Source organism: Microcaecilia unicolor, chromosome 4 (assembly GCF_901765095.1).
Source record: "Microcaecilia unicolor chromosome 4, aMicUni1.1, whole genome shotgun sequence".
In the NCBI taxonomy this organism is placed as follows: domain Eukaryota; kingdom Metazoa; phylum Chordata; class Amphibia; order Gymnophiona; family Siphonopidae; genus Microcaecilia; species Microcaecilia unicolor.
The window spans coordinates 282,048,371-282,069,154 of NC_044034.1; the positions used below are offsets into that span (position 1 = coordinate 282,048,371).

The 20,784-nt window shown below is 43.4% G+C and overlaps 1 protein-coding gene across 3 annotated transcripts in view; it reads left to right on the forward strand.

Annotated features, from left to right (window-relative positions):
- Positions 1–20,784, forward strand: part of PNPLA4 (patatin like phospholipase domain containing 4) — a 116,598-nt gene that overhangs the window by 56,707 nt on the left and 39,107 nt on the right. For all 3 annotated transcript variants that reach the window (XM_030201629.1, XM_030201632.1, XM_030201631.1), the window contains 2 exons: positions 6,482–6,576; positions 13,771–13,906. In XM_030201629.1, coding sequence (XP_030057489.1) covers positions 6,482–6,576; positions 13,771–13,906 — 231 coding nt within the window. The remainder of the gene's footprint in view (positions 1–6,481; positions 6,577–13,770; positions 13,907–20,784) is intronic.

Consider the following 20,784-nt stretch of genomic DNA (forward strand, 5'->3'; position numbering starts at 1 on the left):
TCTTCAGAGACTGAGTGACTTCTTCTCAGTGTGCTAGCCGCCCTTGCTAGCGGCTCTTCAGAGACTGAGTGACTTCTTCTCAGCGTGCTAGCCGCCCTTGCTAGCGGCCCTTCAGAGACTGTGTGACTTCATCCCAGCGTTCTAGCCGCCCTTGCTAGCGGCTCTTCAGAGACTGAGTGACTTCTCAGCGTGCTAGCCGCCCTTGCTAGCGGCTCTTCAGAGACTGAGTGACTTCTTCTCAGCGTGCTAGCTGCCCTTGCTAGCGGCCCTTCTGAGACTGTGGGATTTCTTCTCAGCGTGCTAGCCGTCCTTGCTAGCTACCCTTCAGAGACTGTGTGACTTCATCCCAGCGTGCTAGCCGCCCTTGCTAGCGGCTCTTCAGAGACTGAGTGACTTCTTCTCAGCGTGCTAGCCGCCCTTGCTAGCTGCCCTTTAGAGACTGTGTTACTTCCTTCGCAGCGTGCTAGCCGCCCTTGCTAGCTGCCCTTCAGGGACTGTGATACCATAAACTGTGTTGCTGACTACCAACCAGGCCAGCCGTCACTCCGCGGTTCCAGCAGTCCTGCTGGCCGCCTGCAGCTGGGGGCTCAACCCTTGGTGAACGGCGGCCGCCGCGGGTGAAGATTCGGGATGCACGGCTGTCCTCTGAGGTCTTTCGGGGCCTCAGGGAACCTAAGGGCTCACCCATAGTAGAAACAGGACAACTGGATTAGGAACTGGTTGACGGACAGATGCCAGAGGGTAGTGGTTAATGGAATTCGCTCGGATGAGGGAAAAGTGAGTAGTGGAGTGCCTCAGGGATCGGTGCTGGGGCCGATTCTGTTCAATATATTTGTGAGTGACATTGCCGAAGGGTTAGAAGGTAAAGTTTGCCTTTTTGCAGATGATACTAAGATTTCTAACAGAGTGGACACCCGGGAGGGAGTGGTAAACATGAAAAAGGATCTGCGGAAGCTAGAAGAATGGTCTAAGGTTTGGAATTAAAATTCAGTGCGAAGAAATGCAAAGTGATGCACTTAGGGAGTAGAAATCCACGGGAGACGTATGTGTTTAGGCGATGAGAGTCTGATATGTACGGACGGGGAAAGGGATCTTGGGGTGATAGTATCTGAGGATTTGAAAGCGACGAAACAGTGTGACAAGGCGGTGACCGTAACTAGAAGGTTGCTAGGCTGTGTAGAGAGAGGTGTGAGCAGCAGAAGAAAAGAGGTTTTAATGCCCCTGTATAAGTCGTTGGTGAGGCCCCTCCTAGAATATTGTGTTCCGTTTTGGAGGCCATATCTTGCTAAGGATGTAAAAAGAATTGAAGCGGTGCAAAGAAAAGCAACGAGAATGGTATGGGATTTGCGTTACAAGACGTATGAGGAGAGACTTGCTGACCTGAACATGTATACCCTGGAGGAAAGGAGAAACGGGTGATATGATACAGACGTTCAAATATTTGAAAGGTATTAATCCGCAAACGAACCTTTTCCGTAGATGGGAAGGCGGTAGAACTAGAGGACATGAAATGAGATTGAAGGGGGGCAGACTCAAGAAAAATGTCAGGAAGTATTTTTTCACGGAGAGAGTGGTGGATACTTGGAATGCCCTCCCGCGGGAGGTTGTGGAGATGAAAACGGTAACGGAATTCAAACGTGTGGGATAAACATAAAGGAATCCTGTTCAGAAGGAATGGATCCTCAGAAGCTTAGCCAAGATTGGGTGGCAGAGCCAATGGGGGGAGGTGGGGCTAGTGGTTGGGAGGCGGGGCTAGTGCTGGGCAAGACTTCTATGGTCTGTGCCCTAAAAATGGCAGATACAAATCAAGGTAAGGTATACACAAAAAGTAGTACATATGAGTTTATCTTGTTGGGCAGACTGGATGGACCGTGCAGGTCTGTTACTATCCAGCTTATTTTTGAAAGAGAAGGACGCCCATATTTTGACCCAAATCGGGAGATGGGCGTCTTTCTCCCGTGGGCGAACAAATCGGTATAATCGAAAGCCGATTTTGGTCGTCTTCAACTGCACTCCGTTGCAGGAACAAACAAAGTTGACGGGGCGTGGTGAAGGCAGGACTGGGCGTGGTTATCGGCCGAGGAGAGATGGGCGTCTTTAGCTGATAATCGAAAAAAAAAAGGCGTTTTTACCTCGATTTTGGGTCACTTTTTTTTTTACCCTTTATTTTCATGAACAGGTCCCAAAAAAGTGCCCCAACTGACCAGATGACCACCGGAGGGAATCGGGGATCACCTCCCCTGAGTCCTCCAGTGGTCGCTAACCCCCTCCCACCAAAAAAAACCCCACTTTGCAAACTTTTTTCCCAGCCTGTATGCCAGCCTCAAATGCCGTACCCACCTCCATGACAGTAGAATGTGTTCTATCATGTGACAGCCTTTCCCTGGTTTTGCTGTGGCTCTCGAGTGAGTGTGACACCTTTTCTTTTAAGGGCACTGCAGAGTCACATCTGCAATGCATTGTGGTGGGTGTAGGGTATTGGGCTCCGTGATTCCACTAGCTTGTGTTACATGCTCACGATGTTGGTATTTGGTGCTTTTCCCCCTGTTTACTGGGTCAGAGTGTGCCCTGTTTTGTTTCCGGTAGTCCATGTGGTAGTGGCCATTTTTGTAAGCCAGTTTTGGAAACCTTTCATGTGTTAGCCACGTTACAGCACTTAGTTCTTACCTTGAATGTTGCTGAAAGAGGGCATTGTACAGCATTCTGCCAGCTCTGACCTACTGCTAATCTCAGTACCAGGGAGACTCTTTGCCAGTGGGGCACAACCTCTGATCTGCAGTTAACTGTGAGTAAACGTGCTTATTCAAACAAAGGACGTTTTCAGCGAGATTAGTCTTCAGGTGTGAACTGCTGTGCCAAGGTTATACAGCAGCAACGAGTCCTGTCCCTGGAGCACTTTTAGTGGGTACTGCAGTGCACTTCAGAAAGGCGGGCCCAGGCCCATCCCTCCTACCTGTAACACTTGTGTTGGTAAAAGGGAGGCCTCCAAAACCCACTGTACCCACATATAGGTGCCTCCTTCACCCCTAAGAGCTATGGTAGTGTTGTACATTTGTAGGTAGTGGGTTTTGGGAGAGGAGGGTTGGGGGCTCAGCACCCATGGTAAGGGACCTATGCATGTGGGAGCGTTGTCTGAAGTCCACCGCACTGACCTCTAGGGTGTCCAGTTGGTGTCCTGGCGTTTCAGGGGGGCGAGTGTACTATGAATCCTGGCCCCTCCCACGACCAAATAGCTTGGATTGGGACATTTTTGAGCTGGGCGTTTTTATTTTCCATTATCGCTAAAAAAAACAAACGCCCGGCTTGGAAACAACTATATCCATGGCATTTTGGACCGTACAAACCGTATTTTCGAAACGTAAGATGGACGCCCATTTTTTTCAAAAATACGGTCTGTCCCACCCCTTCACGTACCCATTCTCGGACATAGACGCCCATGGAGATAGGCGTTCGCGTTCGATTATGCCCCTCTATGAGTGTCTGCCTTCTGTGTATAGGAAAGAGACATGGTTTTCTGTTAACATTACCTATGCAGGATGGATCTGTACTAATCTGGCTTCTTTAGTTTTCCAGTAGGGTTTATTGATGTTCTAGTACCCATTATAGCGTTTTCCTATGTAGGTGCTTGTTATGTAAGTTGCGGAAGTTATGATGCTATTATGGTATGGTAGACTTGCTCTTTAGGTCCCGAGTGACATTTATAGTGTTTTGTATTGCTTCATAGTATGGCTAGTACTGGATTTTGGATTTGAATTTAGCTCACAGCTTTCTGAGTAATAGCTCAAGGCAAGTTAGGTTCAATATGTATTTTCATGTCCTTGGAGGACTTACAATTTAAGTTTTGTACCTGATTCAATAGAGAGTTAAGTGACTTGTGCAAGATTTCAAGAATCAGTAATGGCATCCTCATTTCTAATCCTCAGTTCCCAAACCTGGCCCTAGAGGCATGCTGCAAATCTCTTTCATGAATATTCATTGTGGATATCCCAAAAACCTGACTTGCTGGGGTGCCTCTAGGACCAGTTTGGGAACCTCTGTCTTAGTTGAATGCCAGCCAGCCATTCCTGAATTATGGAGGACTGATTGGCATTCGAATAAGAAAACTAGAGAACTAAACTTAGTATATATCATGCGGGGAGGTAGTTCCGATTATCAACATCAGAATTGCTCGAGAATAATTCATTGACCCCTGACGCAGGCACTGTGCACCATGTATTAACCTGCGTATATTTCCAGAATACTACAAATAGTTTTCTGTTTTAATATGCTGTATTGTTTTGTCAAGCATTATTTTGATTTTTTGTTACATAATTTCTTGAAGTGTTATTATAGTGTGCATAATACCATCAGTAAAAGAGGTACTTGGGGAGGGAGCAGCTGGTAAACAGTGAAGGGGTCCTTCCCTGCTATGTTCAAAAGTGCGCCTATTGTCCCTCATTTTTTTATGTTAAAATTGGTGCTTATACAGGGGGGAGCAGTGTTCCTTCAAAGCTGCGCTATACATCTAGTAGCTGAGCAAAATTCAGAGTAGCTATGACCATAGTTAAACTACAGGTGAACAAGGAGGGAAAGCATGCAGAGTATGGGTCATGGAATTCTTTTCAGCGTCCCTGCGAGTGTTTATGTATATGTGTTAAGAACATAAGAATAGCCATACTAGGTCAGACCAATGGTCCAACTAGCCCAGTATCCTGCTTCCAACAGTGGCCAGTCTAGGTCACAAGTACCAAGCAGAAACCCAAATAGTAGCAGCATTACACGCTACCAATCTCAGGGCAAGCATGTAAGAAGTGCTCACAATGTAATGTAATGGAATGCATGTCAAATTCAGTACTCATGTCAACTTCAGCCCTTAGAGGGAACGATGCTCCAATTTCTCCTTCTCTCCACCTTCCCTGTCCCCCACAACAAGTTTAGTACCTTACTTGCCTCCTCCAGGGTGGCGATACTCCAACTAACACAGCACCAAAAGCATTGAGGATGGCAAGCGTGGGGCCTTGAGCATCTGTGCACGCCCAAGGCCTGCCAGCTTCTGCCCCCTCTGAAATAGGAAGTTTGGAGAGGGAGGGAGCAGGCAAGCCATGAGCATGCAGAGATGTTCAAGGCCCTATGCTTGTCGGCCTCTGTGCTTTTGGTGCTGTACTAGTTGGAGTATTGCCACCCCAGGGAAGGGAAGTAAAGCGCTAAACATGTAGCGGGGGGCAAGGAGGTGGAGAGAAGTGCTAGAGACCATTAGGGGGAGGGTTAAGGAACAAGAGAAGTGCTGGTGACTATGGGGGAGGAGAGAAATGTGTGTGGGGGGGTTCAAAGGTAGAGAAGGATGCTAGGTGCTGTGGTAGGGGGGCAACTATGGGATGCTAGGTAAGGGGAGATGCTGAAGTTGGGGTGGAGCATGGGTGGGGTTGGGGTGGAGCTTGGCTCTCCCAAGCAAAAGGGTGTTCTGCTGCCCCAGGTAGGAAGCCTGCATGTTTCTGACATAAAATGCCATTCACTGAAAAGAGAAGTACATATACAAGTCTCTCACAGATCACATTAAAATGGCTTGTCTAGTATATAAGAGTTTTTATGGATTGGATTCCAAGAATGTGACACAGCTTTTAGCTATTCCTCTTTTAAGATTATCTTTAAGAAGTATGTATAGATAAACCTCAGATTACCCTACAATGAAAAATATGCAGTTAAAATCAACTTGGGAATGTTTCTTTGTATATCAGAGTGTTAAAGTCTGGAATAGTGTTCCCATTTATATTGAACAGATTACCTCATATTTACTGTTTAACAAAGCTGTTAAGACTCATTTGTTTCAAATTCACTGATTTTTTTTTAATAATCTTAATTCATTGTAATATCATATTTTAAATGTGTTTTATCATCATTGATGTGAAATTAATCTTCTTATAAGCCGCTTTGCTGCTTCAGTTAAAGGCGGAATATAAATGATGTAATACAATGCATGTAATAGAATACAATGCAAGTAAATTTTTGGAAATCAGGGCAATTCTATAAACTGGCACCTAGACATACGCAGCAGTAATGCACATCAAAGGCGCAATTAATTAGCAGGCACCTATGTGCACTAGGTGTTATTCTAAAAGGTGGCACCTAACTGCAAGGTGTGGAGGTGGGGGGGAGCATGAGAATGTTTCCTAGCTGTGCTGTTATAGAATTGGCGCTAAGCATATGACATCGGGGCACCTAGACTGAGGAGCCAATTTATAGAATTGCCTCACATGTGTTTTTGGAATCGATTACCTTTCTTTTCCAAAGCTCAGGATGCATTTAGGAAACACAGGAAAATCAGATATGCCTCATTTCTATCGTTTGTAGCAAGTATAAGGACACTTTTTCATATGTTAATAGTTTCTATAATATCCATTCTTCTAACAACTTTTGTCATATTATCACGCAAAACTGATTTATAGTTTGTAGACTGATGCTAAATTTCAGGACTTTTAAAACCTCCCATTTCATTATTTTTCAGGAATGCCAGACATTTACCTACAAATTTGCAGAAGAAGTCAGAAATCAGACTTTTGGTGCAGCAACTCCTGGTTATGATTTTATTAATAGTCTAAGGTACATATTTTGATGTACTAAAACCACACTGAAACTTGAAGGGAGGGAGGGGAGACCTGTCCCCCCCTTATCCTCAGAACTCTGTGCTCAATTCAGTGATTTAGTTCCCCAGATGTTGAGGTTAAGGGCTGGAGCAGTAAGCTGCTAGTAAGTCTTTTTTTTCCCCTCCCTTCTATTGCACAGAAACAGTTTGTGGTTTAAATTTACAATGAACATTTCTGCTTCAATAAATAGTTAAATTATTCAGCACAACACACATTAAGAGCATTCCAATAAGAGTAAAGAACAATTTCAAGGAGACAGAATATAAAGTGCAATGACAAGGCAATAAAAAGTCAAATGACTCACAAGTTATAAGTGTGAAAACCTTTCTATATCTTTTAAGAGGACATTAACAGTGTCTTCTTTGAATTCCCTGTGTAATCTCTTTAAATTCCTCTTGTTAATCAATTTTAATTCCATGTTTTAAACTTGTTATTTATACTTCAGGAAAATATCAACCTAAGCACTTTATTTCTTTGGATCTAGCTGATACCTTTTCAGCAGTAGCTCAAAGTGAGTTGCATTCAGGTACATTAGATATTTCGCTGTCCCTGGATGGCTTGAACTCAAGGGGTCCTTTTTAATAAAGGGTGGTAAGCCTTAATGCCTGCTTGGCAAGTGAAAAACAGGCTACCGTGAAATGTATTAAAGCGTTTAATGCATTTCAAGCGTTGTGTAGTGTTTTGCTTGTTTGCGTATGCTAAGTGTGCGTTAACTGTTTTCCAGTAACTTTTTAGAGGGGTCATGTCATGGGTAGAGAACGATCCAATTTCAAGGTATCCAAAATATTTCATAGGAGGGGGTTCTTCATATATTTTTTACTTCAAATTACCCAACTCCATGTAAATCTTCAGCAATACTACTTTACATACTTCAAAGGTATTATTGATTTAGGATCCATCAGATATTCATGATACCACCATTTTGGCTATAATTGTGAGCCATGCACAGTCTTATGGTGGACATGTTCCATTTAAATCAACAGTCAATTTATTTATTTAATATTCAAAACTAATTTTCATTAAAAAAAAAAACTTTTTTTACTTAGCTTAAATAGCTTTTCTTCTTTTCAAGAAACAATTGATCATCTCGGAGACTTTTAATCCGACATGAACTCATGTTTCGCACAACGTGCTTTATCAAGGTTACATCTCCTACAATAAAAGCAAAGAGTCAAAAACTCCATCTTAAGCTATGTACACTCCTTAAACCTTGAAAAATCCTTATGTCCACCATAAGACTGTGCATGGCTCACAATTATAGCCAAAATGGTGGTATCATGAATATCTGATGGATCCTAAATCAATAATACCTTTGAAGTATGTAAAGTAGTATTGCTGAAGATGGACATGGAGTTGGGTAATTTGAAGTAAAAAATGGGCAGGGAAGCGTTAAACAGCTAGCATGTTCGCATGAGTGCGTGCTAACTGGCTAATATTGAGTTAATGCAGGAGCATTAACTCAACATTAGGAGGTGGTAAGTGCTCCAGGTTATTATTTATTTATTTATTTTTTTGCAAATCCCTCACACTAATGGAAAAATTAGCATGGGAGTAGCAAAAAAAAAATAAAAAAAGGCCTAAATACTGCCATGTTGGATCTGAGCTTTTCGCATGGAAAAGTCCTGTAATAAGACATGCTAAGCCCACATTATCACACCCTTTAGTAAAAGGGCCCCTAAGTTTGTATTTGAGGCGATGGAGGGTTGATTTGCCCAAAATCACAAGGAATTGCAGTGGGATTGAAACCCTGGATTCCCTAGTTGTCAGCTTGCTCCTCTAACTTGAATCTTTTTTAGAATTCATGCAAATATATGCAAAGGAACTCTGTTCAAGCCTTTCAAAATGAAAGACATGTGAAGCTTGCCCTTTCCCTACTTTTTTGTTTTACAACTGTATGGGACATTAGAATATACCAGAATTAAAAGTTGTTTCTAAGTCACTGTTGCATCTAGCCTAAAAATGAAATAGCTTGGACATTTGCAAACAGTTTCTCCCCAAACTCCTTTAAACCATAAAAGAAAACCAAACATAAGCAAAGGCAGTAGCAAAATCAGAGCATAACTTGAATGACCCTTCCAACATCATAGCAATAGACAACAATAAAGTTCATCAGCATTTGTTAAAGTTAATTTGCATGTTTTTGACAGGTGGCCAAGGATCTGCCCAAGCCATGCCCACACTCTGCCCAAGTCTCGCCCTTCCCTTCCCCACTTCTTTGATGACTTCGTTGCCACAGATGGGGTGGGAAAGGGGGTTAAAAATGGGCTAAACACAGATTTTTGCAAAGATCTGTTTGATGCCACAGATTGTAAACAAACAAATGAACGAACAAAAAAAAATACACACTTTAAGGGCTGGAGAAAATAAAAGGAACTCCCCAACTGCGTATGCTCCTCTAAGGCTGTAGGGGTAGTGTCTGGTGTTGGATATCACTTCCTGTGGTGTTGGTGATCCAAGATGGCAGTGTCTAGTGCAAACCAGAAGTGATGCCATGGGTTCCGCCATTTTGGATTTGTGTGAATCATGGGCGCCACCATCTTGGGGAAAGGGGTGTGACCTGGGTGGTTACGATGTCATCCCCTGTGGTGTCACAATGGGCAGAGTTTAGGGAGGAATTATGATGTCACTTCAGTGATGTCATCAAAAAGTGTGGGGCTCAGACAGAGGGTGGGCTGGGCTTGGCCAGATCCTCAATTCTGTGGCTTCTGCATAGGTCATATGACTAGAAGTGGGCAAGACCATTTGTTAAATATGCAAATTAGCTTTGATAAAATGCCAGTGATCCCAACTACTAGCATATATTCAATAATACAACACATTTCTTTCACTTTGGTCGACATCATCCTCAATACAGTCCAAGCCCAAATACCCTTGGCTATCCAACTAGTTAGTGTCAACCTAGCCAAATGAGGTACCATATAATCATCATTCTGACCCCTCAAATATCCCAACCCCCGATAACACCATGCTAGAATGTCTCTTCTTACTCAGAGCTACCTTTCCTTTACCACAGGGTGGTAACACACACCCTCAGAAACCAAGGGATTATGCCCTGCTTCTCTCCCATTCCTTTATGCCTATCAGAGGTTAAAGTGAGGGGTCTAAAATATTTGTGCCTTAAACAATGCTAATGCTGTGACATTCCGTACTCTCTCATTTTCTAATCCACCCCTTAGCATAGAAGCCAGCCTCCCCAGTGTACAGCCACTGGAGCAAATTCCCACCCAGAAGTCCACAAAAGTTAAGCTCTATCAGATGACTCTTCCCACTGGCGTATCTTCCCACTGACCTGCCAAATGTGCTCCTTCCCTCCTCTATCCTTTCTCAACAACCAAATCTGTCAGGGGGAGGGTGGCGAGCTCACTAATATGGGTACCCTCCCTACAATTGCAGGGAGAGAGCTTTCTGTAACTACAAGTTTAGAATGGTACATTAATTGATAATCCTAGCATCAAGTCCATTTTATTTTCTTCACTTTTAATCCCTTAGGGGGCCCTTTTACAAAGGTGCTTAAGGGCCTGCGCATGTCCAGCATGCGCCAAATCAGCATTACCGGCTACTGCATGCCCAGGCAGTAATTCTGAATTTGGCACACCGAAAACGCGCAGTAGAAAATATTTTCTATTTTCTACCGTGTGTTGCTTACCTGGCGGTAAACAGCAGTGGACATTCGCTGCATGCCTACTGCCTGAGTAGCGTGTGAGACTTTACCGCTAAGTCAATGAGTGGCGGTAAGGTCTTAGGCTGAAAACGGATGCTCGCTGGTTTTTATTTTCCCGCACGTCCATTTTCAGGCCCCTTAAAAAAAAGGCCCTTTTTCCAGGACATGGCAAAAATTTGCCCGGCACGTGGCCAAAAGACGCGCTTGCACTGCCACAGGACACTTTTTGCAAGGGCCTCATAATTAGTATTTATCTGCAATCAAAAAATTCACTTTACTATAGGGTCCAAATATTAATGATCCACAGCTGGCCTAATAGCTGTTATATCTCATTCTCATTAATTTTAAGGTACTTCCCTTTGTGAGTCCAGCTGTCCTAAGTAATTGTTTACTGAATATTCTCATTTTAAATTCTTTCTTCAGCTGGATAAATCAAAAGCAGCCAAAGAAAAAAACATGCTCTTCATCTCTTATGTTACATACTCCTTCAAGAACTGGGTCTTCCCTACCCCTTTGCTGCTTGTATGCTACACCTTTTGTGTTTCTCATAGATCTAACAGGAATTATAATTGGATAAGACAGATTTCATTTATTACGTATTTGAAATCTCAAAGTTTATTACCTTGTCTAAATAGCAAGAATTCAATTTTTTTTACAAAATTAATTAAGAAATTGTGGCTAGTGACTGCTCTACTAGGATCCTGACTCCTTCAATTAATAAGTCTTGATTGACTTTCAACAACCTGCAATTTTATTTTCAATAGTAACCAGAGATTTTGTACTTGAGCTAACCAGCTGTCAAGGTTGACAGACAAGGTCCATTTTAGATATGGCACTGCAAGGAGAGCTATGATGTCCAGCTTGGGGGAAGCACTTAATTACTTCAGTGTTTTACTAAAGAATCTGATGAACAAGGAGTCTTTTTTGTAAAATACCAAGAAGAACCCAGGAAAATGCAGTGCATGTCCAGTGGGAGCAGTGATTTTTATGACGCAGATATTTAAAGTGGAGCCTTCTGAGACCATTATTAAGTTTGTTTATGTTTATTTAGAGACTTTAGCTAAAAGAAGGTCAAAGCAGGTTACAATAAAAACAGTTCAATACAAATTTAAGAAAATAACTCCATTAAAAATAGGAAAGAATCTATTATGCAATATAAAATAACACATAACCCAAGACGAGACAAAAAGGAGAGGGAAAAAGGGGATGAGAAGGGAACAGAGAGGGCGGGGAATTTCTCAAACTTGCAAGCCGATACCTAACTGGAACCCAATCCAAATGCTGTTGAAAAGAAAATGGCCTTAAGTTTTGCCTTAAATTTGGGTAAGGAAAGCTCATTTTTCAAATAGTTAGGCAAGCTGTTCCAAAGGGAATAGGCCAAGAAAAAGAATGCAGAGGCTCGAGGTGACTCATAGTGGGCTTGCTTAGGAGAGGGAAGAACTAGCTGATTGGCATTGAGGTCGCAGAGTCCGATAAGGGGTATAAGGAATGATTGAAGACGCTAGATAGTGTGGATTACCATGGTGTAGTGTCTTGTGAGTAAGAATTTTAAGTTCTATGCGAAATGACACAGGAAGCTAATGAACCTGAATCATGAGAGGAGTGATAAAGTCAAATTGCTGAGTTTTGTAACGGTTGTCAGTAGTGAAGTTGCGACTGTGGCAAACCAGCATAAACTGTATTACAGTAATCAAGGCATGACATAATGAAGACATGAATAAGAGTGTGTAATGAAGCTAGATCCAGAAAATGTGAGAGCGTAGCCTAAGGAGCCAGAAGAAACCTTTTTTAACAACTTGAGAAATCTGAATATCGAAGGCCAATTAAAATCCGGATAGATTAAAGAAATGAGAGTGGACCAGTGGGTTTAGGTGCAAATCCTGAAATCCAATATGCAGTAGACTTGGCAGGATTGAGGACAAGTCGATGTGTCAATAACCAGAATGAGAGTGATTGTAAAACATTGTGGAGAGGAGATAGGTTCATGATCAGAGGTGACACAGGATAAATCAACAGAATATTATCAGCATAGGTGAAGAAATGTGTGTTATAATCTTGAAGTAACATTTCCAGGGAACTAATGAAAATATTGAAGAAAAGTAGAGAAAGGACTGATCCCTGGGGAACCCCACTATGAAGGGGGGCATTGGAGGATTTCCTGCTAGGGGTGACAACAGCAAAACTGCGATCAGTGGTCCTGCAGTTAGGGACATTGGAGGTTCCTGGCTATAGCATTACAAAGAGCTGTCTAGTAAAAAGACCCATCCCGCAACCAGATCTGTCCAGTATTCACCATACCCCTACCCCCACCCCCAGACCTGACAAGAGCACAAAGATACCCTATCCCATGGACTTTTTTTCTGGGAGCAAAATGATCCCACCCCAAGCTTTTACTGTGGACTCTTCCTAGTGTCTGGCACTAGACTCTCCTGCCTCAGCAGCTGGCAACGATCAAAAGGGCACCTATGCTCCCTAATAGTGCTTACAAGGAATTAAGATGCCAGATAAGGAGCACACATACTTATTTGACAGCTTAAGAGCCATTTTTTAAAATAGCTATGCATTTCTGTATGAAATCAAGAATAAAGATATATATTTTTGGACACCCTAAAATATGACCAGAACATTCCTGCTTAGAATCTATGCATCTTGCAGTATCTACACATGTAAAAAGTAGTAGTGTAAAATCAGTATTTATAAGGGTATGTCATTTACACATGTAAATGGCATACATCACATACACCACTCAGCCATTCTAAGATGACCTCCAATGTCTATTAAAACTACCACATAATCACTTAATAAGGAAGTCATATCATTAGCTTGCTATCAGTCTGTTTGGGTAGGTATTAGGGCCTCTTTTACAAAGTCGTACCGCCAATTCTCAGTTTGGTAAATGAGAGGAAGCCATTCAGTTCCTACAGACCCGTGTTGGGTTGGTGCATCAGCACATCTTGTTTAAAGAACAAACTTTGGTCTTCGTGGGCATGTTGGTTGACTTATTCCACTGTGTGCAAGCCCTTTATTGAATAGCACTTAACGCCAGTTCCCATGCGAGACCTAATCTGTTGTAAATCCTGGTGACCAGTTGGGTGCAGAAACCCAATATTCTATAACATTGCATGCAGTTTTTTGGAATTCCCATGACCCACTCATGCCCCTCCCTTGGCCAGGCCCCCTTTTGGATTGCATGCTATAGGATTTAGGCCCCCAGCATCATAGAATAGCACACAGCCAGATGTTTGCACAGATCTTAATTGGCACCAATTAACACCAATAATTGGTGGTTAGCATGCTGTTATTGGTTAACAGCTTGTTAGCCAATTATGTTGCACGCACATCTTGTAAGCATACTCAAATCTGAGTGCCATATATAGAATCCAGGGGTATGAGTGGACGTTTTTACTAACCAAGGAAAATTCTGCATGCGTCCTTTCAAATATTTAATAGGTTATTTAAGGATTGGTAATGTTTTATCATTTTCTTTAGGGCAGGAATAGAGTCTATTCTTCCTTCTAATGCGCATGAGGTGGCAGAGAATCGTCTCTTTGTATCAATCACAAACATCAGAACCAGGGAGAATTACTTGGTTTCAAATTTTGCCTCCAGGGAGGACCTCATTAAGGTAAAAGGTCAAATATTCTTGTGATAGCCACTACCAGACCAGCTTGGAAAATTAACACTGTGGCCACATTCATTCTCTGTTGCTGTTATATTGTGTTAGAAAGTATGTAAGAGGTCATTACTAAGGATAAACATAGGATAATACTATTATTGTACATTATCTGCCACAGGGATAAAATGTACAGCTACATTCAGTTAATCTTATATCGTCAATTTAAAGGTACTGCAATGTGGAAATAAGTCCTTTTTTTTAAAATTATTTCTTTATTCATATATTTCCATATATCATCACAATACGTGAATATGCAATCGGCATTTATACAAAAGGCAAAAATAAAAATAAAGAGAAATATCATTAACAGCCTTTCTGTCCACAAGTTTAGGAAATTTTGGAATCCAAGAATTTAGAATTTAAAGTAAAACATATAGCAATAATTAAGGACTAGTGGTTGCAACCTCTGGTTCAGACCCCAGCCTGCATTTAGGGAGGGCACACAACATTCAATTCCACTCTAGCATCTAGAAATTGTTTTAACTGTTTTGGGTCTACAAATTGAAACTGTTTACCCTCAAGCATTACATTACAATAACAAGGAAAACATAATATAAAAGTTGCTCCCAGTGCTACCACCCTAGGGCGGAGTTCCAAAAAGGCCCTCCGTCTCATCTGTGTAGGCCTTGAGAGATCAGGAAAAATACGAATTTTTGAGCCCAAAAACAGATTGGAAATAAGTCCTTTTTTGCCGCAATAGAATGGTTGTTTGAAAATTGCATTATAAGGGGAATAGCTGCTAACTTGCATTAAAAGGATAATGCATCACATTTGCTTCTTAGCATGCGTTTAATGGCAAAATTATACTGCATAATGAGATGTAAATGCATGCAGAGAATCTTATTATGCAAATCAAACAGCAAAGCTTGGGTTGAACTTCGAAAGCTGTAAAATATTTGTAAACGTAACACTAGATTAGAACTGGCATTATTTTCCCTCTCCAGGGTCAACAGGTGGCACTTTGAACCCAGAGCCCAGCAAGGCAGGAACATATAGCAGTAGGTAGCCTCCAGCCCCCCCCCCCCCCCCCCCCCCGGCTGCCCTTTTATGGGGTCCTGGGTTTGTTCTGTGGAGGAGATCTAAACTTCAATTTGCTAAGCACCAGCTAAGATGTCTCAGGGAATGTTGTTAAAAAAAACAACCACCGAAGTGGATGAATGAACACCACTACACACGTAACAAATTAGACAAAGTTGTACTGTGGTCAACAGGACACATCCAGTCACACCAGGAGGAGAGAATTAGTTGCATATGATCTACTCTATAAAATAGATGATTTATAAATATATGTACCCGACAAGGCACAGTGTTTCGGGGCAGAGTACCTGCCTCGGTGGGTAATATCGACCATGGTAACAAGCTGCTTTGTTTGTGCTTTAGATTCATAGTCTTTTTAAAGACTATAGGTACCTTTAGCATCTTTTTGTGAAGTTTTTCTATCACACTTGGACTTCTTACTAAAGAGCTGCATTTGAGTGGGAATCCCCGCAGAAGTGGCTTTCCACTCTTTCCTGCCCACTACCATGGTGCTGATCCTCTTGCCTAGGAGTGGCCTAGTGGTTAGGGTGATGGACTTTGGTCCTGGGGAACTGAGGAACTGAGTTCGATTCCCACTTCAGGCACAGGCAGCTCCTTGTGACTCTGGGCAAGTCACTTAACCCTCCATTGCCCCATGTAAGCCGCATTGAGCCTGCCAAGAATGGCAAAGCGCGGGGTACAAATGTAAAAAAATTAAAAAAATAAAATAAAAATAGCTACTGAGACTTCCACGGAAGTCCTGCAAGGCCACCAAGAGGATCAGCAGAAGCAGGCAGAATGAGTGGGGATCTTTCCTGCCCCGAACAAGCCACTAGACCACCAGGGTGCCTTGAGGTATGTGCCAGGAGGGCACCCAGGGCCGGAGGAGAGGTGGATGGATGGAGTCGGGATGATAAAAAGTTAAAGCCATTTGGGTGTGTCTCCGTTTCCCCTTCCTTGTGCAGCCATCATTGCCATACACAACAAATCAAGCAAACCTATGAGGAGCTGCATCCACATTGTCGTTCTTTATTGTTGGTAACATTTTTATTTAATCTCACTTATATTTTCAAACGTGCTGGCTTGTGCAGCATATGGATGTACACTGAGGAAGTATAATAACAGAATAACTTTTCATAGGTAGAGTAGTAATTTGTTACAAATCGTAATCAGTGTGTCATTTGGAGGGACTTGTTATAGGGACCTCACCCTAGCACTATTATATTCATGCATAGATTTTTTTCTCCTGGTAAAGGGCCACTAAAACAGACATCAGGTGCTCAACATTCAGCATTTCTATCTATTTACTTTATTTATGACATTTATATCCCACATTAAACATGAATTAGGTTGAAAGCTAGGAACATTTAAAATATTCTTCCCCTTGTGCCTACATCAAAAGAAAAAGATGGTATGTGGGAACTTGCTCCTTTTGTTTTCTGGATTGCAATGGTATATTATAAAAAATTCACTTGACTTATTTATTACTACTTTTTCACAGAGAGATATTGAATAATTAGGGCTTCCTTCTTGCAGACGTTTTGTCCAACAGCAGTCTGTGTGTGCCAACACTGTCCAGTTCAGCACACTATTAGCCGCAAAGTTCATACAAAATTAATCATGTTCAGTAGAAAATAAAGCTGTTGCCCCAGGCTGCTTGCTATTTGAATATTTCATCACTGTTTCATTATTGCTACCAAGTATTACATATTAAGGGCATTTGCTTTAAACTTTGTTTTAATTCATTTATCCAGTCCTTACATGCATATGGTTTTGCTTTTTTAAACCCAAAGGTGTGAATCCCAAGGGTGGTTGATCAATTAGGTATAAATTGTGTTGTTTCTGACTTTACTTGTTTTGGAATTTGGACTGCTTTGGGTCCTGTGCTGATCTGCACAACTGCTGTCTTAGCAGAGTATGAAAGAAATCGATTTATGTTACTTTTACTAGTATTTCTACATATAAAATCTGGCTTTCTTGGGGGAGGGGGTGGTCAAGGTGACTGCTGCATGGCAAGGGCTGGGCAGGCCGGGAGCTGGGATGGAGATTACTTTCAGCAGAGATGGGTTAGATTCCCAGCGGGGACAGGTTATGTTTCCCATGGGAATGGGTTAAATTTTCCCATGGGGACAGGTTAGATTCTGGCAAGGACGGGTTATATTTCTGTCCCCATGCAACTCTTTTTACTCACATAAAGACTCCTGAGGCAGACATTCTGGCTGAGACATAGAGGGGCATTTTCGAATGGGGGTGCCTATCTCGGAGGACGTCCCCGCGAAGAGGCGGGGCATCCTGTATTATTGAAACAAGATGGGCGTCCATCTTTCATTTCAATAATACAGTCGGGGACACCCAAATCTCAACATTTAGGTCGACCTAAGAGATGGTCGACCTAAATGTTGAGAAGGACGACCTTGGTTTTCGCTGATAATGGAAACCGAGGACGCCCATCTCAAAAATGACCAAATGCAAGCCCTTTGGTCATGGGAGGAACCAGCATTTGTAGTGCACTGGTCCCCTTCACATGCCAGGACAGCAACCGGGCACCCTAGGGGCACTGCAGTGGACTTCACAAATTGCTCCCAGGTGCATAGCTCCCTTACTTTTGGTGCTGAGCCCCCCCAACCCCCCCCCCCCCAAAAAAAAACCCACTCCCCACAACTGTACACCACTACCATAGCCCTAAGGGGTGAAGGGGGGGCACCTACATGTGGGTACAGTGGGTTTCGGGTGGGTTTTGGAGGGCTCACATTTACCACCACAAGTGTAACAGGTTAGGGGGGGATGGGCCTGGGTCCGCCTGCCTGAAGTGCACTGCACCCACTAAAACCTGCTCCAGGGACCTGCACACTACTACTAATACTACTACTACTTAGCATTTCTATAGCGCTGCCAGGGTTACGCAGCGCTGTACAAGTTTAACATGGGGAAGGATAGTCCCTGCTCAAGAGAGCTTACAATCTAAAGGTTACAAACTATGTAGCCAGTGTAGGTAACTTACAACTTATGTAGTGAGTGTAGGTAGCTTACAATCTAGAGGTTACAAACTCTGTAGTCAGTGTAGGTAACATGAATGGGGAAGGTGGTTAGGCGCCAAAAGCAAGGGAGAAGAGATGGGCTTTGAGTAAGGACTTGAAGATAGGCAGGGAGGGCGCATGGCGTATGGGCTCGGGAAGTCTGTTCCAGGCATAAGGTGATGCGAGGCAGAAGGGGCTGAGTCTGGAGTTAGCGGTAGTAGAGAAGGGTATGGATAGGAGTGATTTGTCCTGAGAGCAGAGGTTATGGGTGGGAACATACGGGGAGAGGAGGGTAGAGAGGTAATGGGGGGCTGCAGATTGAGTGCACTTTGAAGGTCAATAGGAGAAGCTTGAACTGTATACGGTAGCGGATCGGGAGCCTGTGAAGCGACTTGAGGAGAGGGGTGATATGAGAGTATCGGTTCACGCGGTAGATAAGACGTGCGGCGGAATTTTGGACAGATTGAAGGGGGAGATAGATGGCTAAGCGGGAGGCCAGCGAGAAGAAGGTTGCAATAGTCAAGACGAGAGGTAACGAGCGAGTGGACGAGGGTTCGGGTGGTCTGTTCAGAGAGGAATGGGCGAATTTTGCTAATATTATAGAGGAAGAAGCGACAGGTCTTAGCTGTCTGCTGGATATGGGCAGAGAAGGAGAGGGAGGAGTCGAAGATGACTCTGAGATTGCGGGCTGAAGAGACGAGGAGGATGAGGGCGTTGTCAACAGAGACGGAAAGTGGGGAGAGAGGAGAAGAGGGTTTGGGTGGAAAGACAAGGAGTTCAGTCATTGCCATGTTCAGTTTCAGATGCCGGTTGGACATCCAGACAGCGATGTCTGAGAGGCAGGCCGAAACTTTGGCCTGGGTTTCGACTGTGATGTCGGGAGTGGAGAGATAAAGCTGGGTGTCATCAGCATAGAGATGGTACTGGAAACCATGTGATGAGATCAGCGAGCCCAGGGAAGAGGTGTAGATCGAGAAAAGAAGCGGTCCAAGGACAGATCCTTGAGGAACCCCAACAAAGAGCGGGATGGGGGTGGAAGAAGAGCCATTAGAAAATACTCTGAAGGTGCGTTGGGAAAGGTACGAAGAGAACCAGGAGAGGACGGAGCCCTGGAACCCGAATGAGGACAGTGTGTCAAGAAGTAAATTATGGTTGACGGTGTCAAAGGCGGCCGATAGGTCGAGGAGGATGAGGATGGAATAGTGACCTTTGGATTTGGCAAGGAACAGGTCATTGCAGACTTTAGAGAGTGTTGTTTCTGTCGAGTGTAGTGGGCGAAAGCCGGATTGAAGCGGATCGAGGATGGCCTGAGAGGAGAGGAAATCAAGGCAGCGGCTGTGGACAGCATACTGCTCTGATGGAGCTGGGCATGACATTTGAGGTTGGCATAGAGGCTGGAAAAATGTTTTTTAATTTTCTTTTTGGGTGGGAGGGGGTTGGTGACCACTGGGGGAGTAAGGGGAGGTCATCTCCCATTCCCTCCGGTGGTCATCTGATCAGTTCGGGCACCTTTTCGAGGCTTGGTCGTGAAAAAAATTGGACCAAGTAAAGTCCGCCAAATGCTCATCAGGGACGCCCTTCTTTTTTCCATTATCGGCCGAGGATGCCCATCTCTTAACCACACCCCCGCCCCGCCTTCGGTACACTGCCGACACGTCCCTGTGAACTTTGGTTGTCCCCGCAATGGAAAGCAGTTGAGGATGCCCAAAATCGGCTTTCGATTATGCCGATTTGGGCGACCCTGAGAGAAGGACACCCATCTTCCGATTTGTGTCGAAAGATGGGCGTCCTTCTCTTTCGATTATGCTGCTGATAGTGCCTTGTCGGGTCCATATATTTACAAATCTATTTTATGGAATAAACTGTATGCAACTACTTCCTTCCTCCTGGTGTGATTGGATGTTTCGTATTGACCACATTACTACTCGGGGAATGTTGGGCCATGCAGTAGTGGCCCTGTGCTCCTGGGAAGAAGAATAAAGCAGCTTGTGCAGCTGATCACAATGGGCCAAATTCTATAAATGGCACTCAAAAATGGGTGTCAGAAAAGATCAACATGAAGTGCATTCTATAAAGGGCGCACGCCCATAATTGTGTAAGAATGCGTACAACTTTTAGGAATGCCCTTGACATACCCATGGCTATGTCGCCTGAGTTGCATGCTATGAGATTTGGGCACCCAACATTGAGTTAGCCTGCAGCTAGATGTGTACACAAATCCCAATTGGTGCCAGTTAACATCAGTAATGGTAGCATCCAGTTATTGCTCATTAATGGCTTATTAGCTAATTAAGTTATATGTGCATCTTGGGTGCTGAAATCTGGGCACCATATATAGAATCCGGGGGGGAATATGCGTTATTCATTTATCATGGGAGTTAACTAATTTATAGTACTGAGAAACCACAGATTAGTAACTATTGAGGTAAATTACGTTGCAGTGAAAAGTGATATAATACTGCAGCTTAGCAACTCCGCCCCCCCCCCCCCCCCCCCCCCGAGTCATGGTGACTGATGAACTGGCTTAAACCTGTCTTTTATGATAGCTGAATTTTCTTTTCAGCACTCAAAGCCAGACAAAACCATGATTCAAACTGAAATCAATTGTTTATGGATCAGCGTAGAATTACTTGTTTTTCTCAGTTTGGGAGTGATTAAATGTAACCTCTTAAATTTTAATGTTGGTTTGCTCAGATTTGCTGTAGGAGACAAGTCGAAAGATTGGAGTGGAGGAGTGGCCTAGTGGTTAGGGTGGTGGACTTTGGTCCTGGGGAACTGAGGAACTGAGTTTGA